The sequence below is a fragment of the Eimeria tenella genome, genomic scaffold (assembly GCF_000499545.2).
Source record: "Eimeria tenella Houghton genomic scaffold, Eth_scaff102, whole genome shotgun sequence".
NCBI classification, from domain to species: domain Eukaryota; phylum Apicomplexa; class Conoidasida; order Eucoccidiorida; family Eimeriidae; genus Eimeria; species Eimeria tenella.
The window spans coordinates 9,563-19,709 of NW_013541462.1; the positions used below are offsets into that span (position 1 = coordinate 9,563).

The 10,147-nt window shown below is 57.9% G+C and overlaps 2 protein-coding genes across 2 annotated transcripts in view; one reads left to right on the plus strand and one right to left on the minus strand.

Moving 5' to 3' along the window:
- Positions 1-2,172: 2,172 nt before the first annotated feature.
- On the plus strand, positions 2,173-6,237 carry ETH_00012640 (uncharacterized protein; the record flags this gene model as incomplete). The annotated part of the gene is made up of 7 exons (XM_013372657.1): positions 2,173-3,963; positions 4,050-4,658; positions 4,858-4,992; positions 5,149-5,312; positions 5,541-5,626; positions 5,755-5,966; positions 6,196-6,237. 7 exons carry the CDS (start codon positions 2,173-2,175, stop codon positions 6,235-6,237), a joined length of 3,039 nt encoding a protein of 1,012 aa, XP_013228111.1.
- Positions 6,238-7,330: 1,093 nt separating this feature from the next.
- ETH_00012645 (uncharacterized protein) overlaps positions 7,331-10,147 on the minus strand; it is a gene marked incomplete at both ends in the record, with an annotated part of 3,651 nt that continues 834 nt past the window's right edge. Inside the window, one exon of the mRNA XM_013372658.1 lies at positions 7,331-10,014. Within this exon, the coding sequence (XP_013228112.1) occupies positions 7,331-10,014 (2,684 nt within the window). The remainder of the gene's footprint in view (positions 10,015-10,147) is intronic.

Consider the following 10,147-nt stretch of genomic DNA (forward strand, 5'->3'; position numbering starts at 1 on the left):
CTGCTGCTGCTGCTGCTGCTGCTGCTCCAAGCCTGGGCGCATGAGCGGGCCCCGACGGTCCTCCTCGCCGCGCCAACCGCCCAATCCAAACGCGGAAATAAAAGTTTTTTCTTTCTTTAACTTCTCTTATTATTCAACTTTGCCCTTTCTTTCGCCGCAAAGCCGAGCGCAACACCCCAGCCACTTGCCCCGGAGGGGAGGCCGCACCGCCGGCCAGCCACCCCGAGACGCGAGGCACTGCAGCAGCTCCTTTTCCCCAATTCCCATTTCAACTCGCCAAAATGTTTACTTTAATTTGAAAGTCTTTTCAAAATCTTTATTTGTAATACAAATAAGCAGCAGCGGCGCGCGGAGGCGCCCCTCGCAGCAGCCGGAAGCAGCAGCTGCAGCAGCCGCAGCAGCAGCGGCACGCGCCTCCCGCCCCTATTTCTCCACAGATTTCCCCCCAAAATCTACTTAAAATGCAATTTAAAACATTTAAAAAAACAATTAAAAGACTTCCAGCGTGTCTGGGGCTGCCTCTGGGCCTTTAGAGGGGCCCTCGGGGGCCAGACACCGCTGGGTAATTCCACTTGCCACTTTGCCTGTAGAGGCGGTGGGCCAAACTTCCCAGAAAGACCCCCTTAAATCGCGGCCCCACAGCTCCTCAGCAGCAGAAAAAGGTTTCTAAAATTTTAACTCCTTATTTTAAATTAAAAAGAAAAAGTTTTACTTCTTGGCAGAAAAAACCCAAAGCCAGGCCTCCAGCGCCACAGACTCGCCCGCGCTGCGCTTGCGCAGCAGCAGCAGCAGCAGTTGTTGCAGCAGCAGCAGCAGCAGCTGCTGTCGCTGCAGCAGCAGCAGCGGCTTCAGGCAAGGCCTCCGTAGCCCAGGGACCCACTGAGGCCCTAACGGCTGCTGCTCCCTTTTCTGCTGCTGCTGCTGCTGCGTAGACAAATTAAGTTGTATGCAATAGTCATCCTTTTGCTGCTTCGAAGAAATCCTAAAGACAAATCTGCTGTCTTTTCTGCTGCAGCACGAGCGGCCCAGCAGCAGCAGGAGCTTACGAACCTTTGCTGCTGCTTCTGCTACTGCTGCTGCCTTTCTGCTGCTGCTGCTGCTGCTCTAGTTTCTGCTGCTGCTGCTGCCTTTGCCTTTGCTGCTGCTGCTGCAGCATATGACAAATAATAGGACTATTTGAGAGCCTCCAAATAGAAAAGCCTGAATTCCTTCTTTGTCTTCTTGTCGTCTTGCATCCTTTGCTCTTTTATTCTTTTGTTGGTTTTTATTTTTATTTGATTTTTATTTCTTTTTCTCCTTTTTTCGTTTTCTCTTCTTTCCATTCTCCAGTTTTATTGTGAATATGAATTATGATTATTATTGCGAAATTCTTTTCTTCATTTTTCTTTTCTTTTCCTCATTTCTAATGCCCATTTATTAATTCTATTTTATTTCTAATTTTAATTTAATGTTTCCATCCTAGATTTTAATTTTTAATTATTTTTTATTTATATTTTTTTTCATTCTCTTAATTTCCTTCAAAATGGGGGGCCCCATGGGGGGCCTTTGCCCTAGAGGTCTTTGGGCCCTTTTGCTGCTGCTGGGGCCCCCCCTGCTGCAGCTGGTGCGGGGGGCCCCGGCTCTTGCTGCTGCTGCTGCTTCGGGTTCCTGCTGCTGCTGCGTGGGCACCTGCTGCTGCTGCAAGGGCCCCCGCTGCTGCTACGGGGGCCCCCGCTGCTGCTGCTGCTGCTGCTTCTTTCCGCTAGAAAGAAATTCTATGGATTTTTTATTTAATTGAATGCAAATAATTTAAATTTAAAATAATATTTCTTTTAGACAAAAACAAAACGAAGGGGGCCCCTCGAGGCCCGGAGTGGGGGGCCCCACGCTTGCTACAGCAGCAGCAGCAGCAGCAGCAGCAGCCCCTGCGTCCTTCGTTCGGCTATGGAGTCATGCGCTGCAAATTGTTTAACCTTTTTGAAAATATAAATTAATTAAAATTAGATGAATTTAAATTCAACAAAATTTGAAAAAAGGCTGCAGCAGCAGCAGCAGCAGCAGCAAAGCCGCCTGCAGCAACCTTGAGGCCCTCCTGTGGGGCGAGGAGGCCCCTGGGCTCCACAGAGCTGCTTCGAGATCAGCAGCAGCAGCAGCAGCAGCAGAAGCAGCAGCAGCATTGGGAAGAGCAGCACTATGGCAAAAGGGCACAATGTTGCTGCTGAGGGCCCCAAACGCGGGGGCCCCAACAGCAGCCACAGGGGCCCCTGGAGGCCCCTAGGGGCCCCTAAGGGCAGCCGAGGGCCCCACAAAAAGGGCCAGCAGCAGCAGCAGCACCTGCAGCAGCAGCAGCTGCAGCAACAGCAGAGGAAGAGGAAGGCGCAGCAAGAGCGCAGCAGTGGCGGCGACAGCAGCGCTGAAGACGAGTTCCCAACAGGCTCAGCAGGAGGAACAGCAGCAGCAGCAGCAACAACAGCAGACAGCTGCAGCAGCAGCAGCAGTGGGGTTACTTCAGCTGACAGCAGCGAGGAGCTGCGCTGCAGCAGCGACAGCGAAATAGAAAGTGAAGACGCTGGGGTTTATGAAGAAGACCTGGAGGGGCCCCGGGGGGGCCCCCTGGGGGCCCCCAGGGGGGGCCCCCTGGGGGCCCCCCAAGATGGGTTTCAAGAGGCCTTGGGGAAGCAGCTGAAGCAAAACCATCCGGAGTTTTTGGATTTTGTTTTAGCTGCTTCTGAGAAGGGCCACGGGGAGGGCAACAGCAGCAGCGGCAGCAGCAGCAGCGGGGAGGAGTCTGCTGCAGCAGCAGAGAGCAACGACGAGGCTCAGGACGCCCCGCGGCAGCAGCAGCGGGAGCAGCAGCGGCAGCAGCAGCAGCAGCAGCAGAAAAGAATGCTGACGCAAGAACGGTTTCTGGGCATCTGCAAGGCAGTGGGCATAGACCCTCTCAGTAAGCCGGCAGCAGCAGCAACGCAGCAACAGCAGCAGCAGCAGCAGCAGCAGCTGGGGACCCTTCGGGGGGCCAAGCTGCTGCTGGAGGCGCTGCACTCCGCCGTGCTGCAGCTGGCGCCGAAGCAGCAGAACACAACAGCAGCAGGAGCAGCAGCAATAGCAGCAGCAGCAAATGCAGGGGAGCGCAGCAAATTCAAAGCTGCGAAGCAGCTGCAGGTGGACGAGGACGGCGCGGTGCAGCAGCAGCAGCAAAGCAAAGCGGCCCTCAAGCAGCTGAAGCAGCAGCAGCAGCAGCAGAAGCAGCGCAAGGCCGGAACCTTATTTGTTCTGCCAGATGCAGAAACTTGTTCATTTGTAATTCTTGCTGTTGTGCGAGCAGCAGATCATTTGTTTACGGGCCTTTCTTGCCGCAGCAGCAGCAGCAGCAGCGCAGCAGCAGCAGCAGCTGCTGCTGCTGCTGCGCCTGAGGTGACCGGCAGCTTGCGCTGGCTGGTGAAAGGCTTCTGGGGGGACATAACCCATTTGCTTCTGACGATGCGGCAGGCAGGAGCAGCAGCAGCAGCAGCAGGCAGCAGGGAACTGGTGCTGCAGCTGCTGCTGGCCATCAGCAGCAAACAGCTGCTGCGGTGGGGCCTCGCGCAGGAAGCAGCAGCACGGCGGCTGCTGCAGGTGGTTTGCCGCTGCTGGGCCTTTTCGCAGGAGCCGCAGCAGCAGCTAGCAGCATTTGCTGTGCTGCGGAGCACGCTGCTGCTGCAGCAGCAGCAGCAGCCAGCAGGTGCAGCGCAGGGCACTGCGAAGGGTCGGAAGGGCGGCGGGGGCGCAGCAGCAGCAGCAGCAGCTGTTGCTGCGGAGCTGAAGGAGCAGCAGCTGCTGCAGCAGCTGCTGCGGTCCTACCAAAGAGCTGCAGCAAGGCTGGGGCTGCGGCGAACTTGGAGAGCAGCAAATCGCATGCAGCTGCTGCTGAATGAAATGAAAGAGCTGCTGTCTTTAGCAGCAGCTTCTACAGCTTACAGAGTTGCCTACCAGTCCATTCGAGAGGTACTCAAACCCTAAACCCTAAACCCTAAACCCTAGCGGCAGCAGCAGCAGCAGCAGCGGGGCGCTGGGCGTGCGTGTGTGCGCAGTTGGCTCTGACGGTCCGCAGCGCCGTGGCAGCAGGAGGCGCAGCAGCCCCTGCTGCAGCAAGTAGCAGCAGCAGCAGCAGCAGCAGCAGCAAGAAGGGGGGGGCCAGAAGCAAAGCAGCACACCGCAAAAGACACCGGCAGCAGCAAGTGCATGCGCTGCTGTTCAGCTGGTCTTTTGTGCAGAGCTGCGGGTTGTGGGGAAGTTCCATTTTGCTGCAGCAGGGGCGGTTGCTGCCGCTGCTGCTGCCTCTCGTGTCCGTTGCTGCTGCTGCAGTCAAGCAGCAGCAGCAGCAGCTCGCCAGCGCCCCCTTTTGCCTCAACCTCCTGGACATTCTTGCAAAGGCAGGAGCAGCAGCAGATGCTCTTGTGCCCGTTGCTTCTTCTCTCGCTGCTGTGCTGCAGCTGCTGCTGCAGCAGCACGCAGCAGTCTGCAGGCGCGGCAGCAGCGCCGCTGCAGCAGCAGCAGCAGCGCCGCAGCACAACAAAAGGAAGAGACCAGCAGCAAAGACTGACGCTGCTGCACCGCAGCAGCTCAAGTTGCAGCTTGCTGCTACGGCGCATGCAGAGACTTGCCTCAAGATTGACCATGCGGAGCAGAACTCCATCCACGTAGGCTCTGTTGCTGCAGCAGCAGTAGCAGCAGCAGCTGCAGCAGCAGCAGCTGCTGCTGCCGTTTCTGCTGCTTCGGTAGCGTCCTTCGCAGCTGCTTTACGGCCCTCACTCCTGTGGCTGCCGTTGCCTTTTCAAGAAACAACAGCACTTTCTTTCACCCCGCCCGCTGCTGCTGCTGCTGCTGCTGCTGCTGCAGGCGCTGGAGTCACTCGTGGACTTCGGCACTTACGTGCTGGCGGGCCACTTGGCGCAGCTTGCTGCGCATCCTGCGCTGCCGGAGTTGCTGCTGCCAATTTTGTCTTCTTTGAAGCAAATTACGAAGAAATGTGCCGTGAGTGCTTTTGCTGCTGCTGCTGCTGCTGCTGCTCCGTTGCAGGCATGGGCCTAGCGCTGGTTGCTGCAGGGCTGTGTAGATAAGTGCTGCTGCGGCGGTTGCGTTCGCGGTGTGCATGCGTGCGTGCGCCTGCTGCTGCTGCTGCTGCTGCAGCACTTCGGGGCAGCCAAGAAGCTGCAGCAGCTCTCTTCAGCAGCAGCAGCAAGCGCAGAAACAGTAAAGAGGCTGCGGCTGTCTCTCACTGATTTGCCCGTCGGTCGAGTTGCTGTTCTTCCAATAGAGAAGGAGCGGCAGCAGCTGCCCATTTTGGCCTTCTAGTGAGACGAGCTGCTGCTGCTGCTGCTGCTGTCCTGGTTGTTGCTGAAGCTGCTGCTGCTGCCCTCGTTGTGGCTGAAGCTGCTGCTGCGGCTGTCAGGCAATGTGCTTGCGTTTACGGCAGCAGCAGTGCTGCAGCTGTTGCTGCAGCTGCTGCTGCTGTTGCAGCAGCAGCTGCAGCAGGGTAGCAGCCGTGCTGCGCTGGTGCTGCTGCGGTGTCCGTGCTGCAGCGAAAGACTAGTTAAGGAGAGGCAGCAGGCGATGGCCGATGGCATTAAAGATGAAGCAGCAGCAGCAGAACACCGCAAGAAGAAGGGTGGGCAGCAGCAGCAACAGCAGCAGCAGCAGCAGCAGTAGTGCAGGCTTGCTGCAGAAGCCTTCGTTGATAAAGGCAGCGTTGCTGCAATGCTTCTTGCTGCGTGTGGGGTGTTGCTGCTGCTGCAGCAATTGAAGAAACCCTAACTGCGAAGCAGCTGAAGAGACGCAGACAAAAGGAGAAGAAGAGGGCAGAGCTGGAGCAGCAGCAGCAGCAGCAGCAAGAGCAGCAGCAGCAGCAGCAACAGCAGACTGACCACGAGGGCCCCAGAAAGAAACGAAAGGAGACAAGCAACGCACTGGAGACAAAGACGCAGGCAGCAGCAGTAGCTGCAGCAGAGGTAAGCCGTGAAGGCCCTTTCGTGCTGCTGCTGCAGCAGCAGCAGCAGCAGCAGCAGACCGCACTAGCAGATGCAGCTGTCTCTCCCCTTGGCGTAAGTTTTCTGGCAGCAAACAGGCCTTTGGTGCAGCGACAGAACAGGAAGCTGGAGCATATCTGCTGCTGCAGCGGGCCAGCAGCAGCAGCAGCAGCAGCAAAGGACCTCCATTTTGTGTGTCTGTACACCTCAGGATGCCCTGGAGGCGTTCGACAGCGACTTCAGCGACGAGTGAAGATTTTGAGTTGGGACAGCAGCAGCAGCAGCGCCTTGCTGCAGCAGCGCTGCAGAGCGGCCTCCACCCTGCTGCTGCTGCTGCTGCTGCTGCAGCTGCTGGACGGCGCCTCCTTGTCGAACCTTCTTTCTTTAATTCTTTTACCAAAAGCTCTTTTCTGCATTCTAACAAACTCAGAAACTTACAGGCTAACCCCCCAGGGTGCAGCAGCAGCAGCAGCAGTAGCTGCTGCTGCTTCTGCTGCTGCTGAACTAGGAGCTTGGCTAGTTCGGACGGTGCGCTGCTGCCTGTGCTGCTTCTGCAGCAGCCTGTGCTGCTGCTGCAGCAGCCTGTGCTGCTGCTGCAGCAGAAGCTGCAACTCCTACTTGTATTTATTTATTCATCACCTCTTGGACACTAGGCCACAAAGCACAGCAGCAGCAGCAGCAGCAGCAGCAGCAGCAAACAGCAGCACTTAAAAATTACTGCAGAGGCCGTTTTCTTTTCAGCCTTGCAAAGCACAAGGCAACGGCAGCAACAGCAGCAGCAGCAGCTGCTGCTGCTGCTGCAGCCACAGCGCAGACAACTGGCCGCGCAGTGGGCGGAAATGGCTGTAAATACTCTGTGGGGAAGCCCCAAAAGCTGCTGCGCGCTGGTCCTGCTGCGCAGGCCTCTGTAGAGGCAGAGCAGCAGCTGCTGCTGCTGCTGCTGTGGCAGCAGGCAAAAGAAGCAAGCAGTCTGAGGACTAAAAAGCCACTGCAAACTGTAAAGCATGGCCAGATATGCGGAGGTCAATCCGCGCTATACGCAACTCATGCACGCACAATGTGCATGCATGCATGCATGCATGCATGCATGCATGCATGCATGCAACGGCCACGCATGCATGTAGGCATGCATGCATACATGTGCATGCACGTGCATGCATGCACGACATAACGGGGGCATGCATGCATACACACACAGGCACGCATGCGCAATACGCATGCATGCATGCACGCATGCATGCTTGCATATTGTTTACGCACGCATGCGTACATGCATGCATGCATGCATGCATGCATGCGTGCGTACATGCATGCATGGATGGTGTGGGGCCCGGTTGCATGCAGCGTCAGAGAGTTTCGCGCATGCGGCCTCCTCTGTGGACTCTGTTTTTGAGCTCCAACAAGAAGTTTTGTTTGGACATTAATTCCTCTACAGAATCTTCTAAAGAAACTCCCTGGGGGATCTGCAGCAGCTTCCAGCTGCTGCTGCTTCTGCTGCTGCTGCTGCTGCTGCTGCTCTGCCGCATGTCCGAAGCAGGCATGGCCCAGAAGAGGCGGTCACTCGACGGCCGCTCATTCGACACTTTCACCAAGTAAGTGCACTTGCTGCTGCTGCTGCTGTAAGCTGCTGCTGCTGCTGCTGCTGCCACTGCAGCAGTGGCGCTCTTCCCCGTTGCTGCAGCTGCTGCGGCCTTCTTTTCTGCTGCTGCCGCTGCTGCCGTTGCTGCTGCGTCTCGCTCCTGCTGCAGCAGCCTCTTGCTGTCCACCGCAGCAGGATCAGCGGCAGCGTCATCCGCAGCAGCGTCATCAGCAGCAGCTGCTGCTGCTGCTCTGCAGGATATGCTCACAAAGCATTCACACCAGTGGGCTCTGCTACCCCTTTCGTTTGCTGCTGCTGCTGCTGCTGCAGCAGAAGCATTCTGAACAGCAACAGCAGCAACACTCCGGTCTCCGAAAGACCGCCGCCGAGTTGCTGAAGAGCTTGTCCCCAAGCTGCTGCTGCTGCTGCTGCTGCTGCTGCGGTTGCTGCTGCTGCTGCACCTGTTGCTGGCAGCTGGGACTCGCAGCCGCTTGCCCGCCATTTCCAGAGTGGCCCCAAGAGCAGCAGCATCAGCAGCAGCTGCCAGTGCTGCTGCTGCTGAATCGCCCATCGAAGTCTGCTGCAAGGAACTTAAAAGCTCCTGCTGCTGCAGCTGCTCTTGCTGCTGCTGCTGCTGTTGCAGCGGGGCCGCAGCAGCTTTTCGAGAAGAACGACTGAAGGAAATCTGCACTGGAGAGACAGGGCAGCGGCAGAGCAGGCGAATCCAAATCTCCTGGTTTGCTGCTGCTGCGGCTCCTGCTGTTGCTGCTGCTGCAGTTGCTGCTGCTGCAGATGAGGCGCCTGGCTCGCTCAGCGCCGTAGCACAGTGCTTCAGAAGTTTCCCCTGCTGCTGCTGCAGCTGCGCAGCAAAAGCCCCCTGCAGGCTGCCGTGCAACCGGGCACTGCTGCTGCAGCTTCTGTCGCTGCTGCTGCTGCATGCGTCTGACGTGCAGCACCGCCGGCCGACCTGCTGCTGCTCCCCGGCGTTGTTGCTGCTGCTGTTGCTGCTGCTGCTCGCGGGGGTATTATCTGCTTCGTCTGCAAAGGCCTGCTGCTGCGCTGCAGCAGCAGAGCTCGAGAAGTCGTACAGGCTTAGCTTCGATGCTGCTATTCTGAGAGGCTCTAACTGCGGCAGCAGCAGCTTCCTGCTGCTGTTGCTGCTGCTGCTGCTACCTGCCATTATTAAGGCCCCCAACTGCAGCACGAACTGCCGACCCAGCTCCCGCTGCTGCACTGCTGTGGCGCTGTCTGCTGACGTAGGCAAATTGTAAACACTGGGAAAACAGGAGCTGCTGCTGCTGCTGCTGCTTATGCTGCTGTCGCCGTTGCTGCCTTCGTTGCTGCTGCTGCCAGTACTGGTGCTGTTGCTGTCGCCGTTGCTGCCGTCGTTGCTGCAGTTGCCAGCACTGCTGGTGTTGCTGCCGCTGCTGCACATGCTTTTGATGCCGCTGCTACTTTTGGCTGTGCTGCTGCTGCTGTTGCTGCTGCTACTGCTGCTGCTGGTGACGCCGCTGTTGTTTGTGTCGCTGCTGTGGCGCCTGTAACGGAGTTCTCGAGCGGCCCTCTCCTGTTTCTGCTCCCCCTGCTGCTGCAGCTGTTGCGGCTGCTGCTGCTGCTGTTGCTGCTGCTGGTGCTGCTGTTTCTGTTGTTGCTGGGCGTTCAGCAGACGTTGCGAGCGTCTCAGCCTTGAACTTCCTTCCGTGCTGCTCTCTGATGAGACTGTCGCCGCTAATGCTGTTGCTGCTGGTGCTGCTGCAGCAGCTTCTGGCGCCGTTGCTGCTGTTGCTGCTGCTGCTGTTGCTGCTGCTGTCGCTGTGGCTGCTTCCGCCTGGGCACCAGAAGAATCCTCATCTGCTGCTTCGCTGCTGAGCAGCTGCGGTTTGAACTTGGCTCGTTTGCTGCAGGGAGAGACCGCGCTGTGGGGTGTTCCTGGAGCAGCAGCAGCAGCAGCAGCAGCAGCAGCGGAGTTGCAGCGGAAGGGGGACTTCAAACACTCGAACTGCCGCACCAGCGCAGGAACTGTTACTCTTGTTTCTTCTCCCACTTCTGCTTCATCGCATTCTTCTGCTGCTGCTGCAGCGTCTGTTGCAGTCGGTACTGCAGCGGCTGCTGCCGCCCGTGCTGCTGCTGCTTCTTCTGGTGCTGCTGCTGCTGCTGCTGCTACTGCTGCTGCTGCTGCCTCGAGAGGCTCCGCTAAAGCTTGGCCATCCGCAGGAGATGTGTCTCCTGCAGCAGGAGAAACAATTGAGGAGCCCACGGGGCCCAGCCTCGCCTGCTGCAGCTGCGGCTTCCATCGGCTCTTGTTGTTGTTGCTGCTGCTGCTGCTGCTGCTGCTGACCACGATAAAGCTGGTGCTGCTCTCCTCAGCTGCGGCGTTGTTGCTGCAGTCAAGGTGCAGGCTGTCAAGGAAGCCACGGTGTGCAGTTGTCTCTAGTTGTGCAGCAGCAGTTGCTGCAGCAGCAGCAGCAGCAGCTTCTTCTTCCGAATGCGCAGCCGCCGCCGCCGCCGCCGCCGCAGCAGCAGCAGCAGCAGCAGGAGTGTCAGGCGGAAGCAAAGCCTCCCCGCAAGCAGCGTCCGTGAGTGC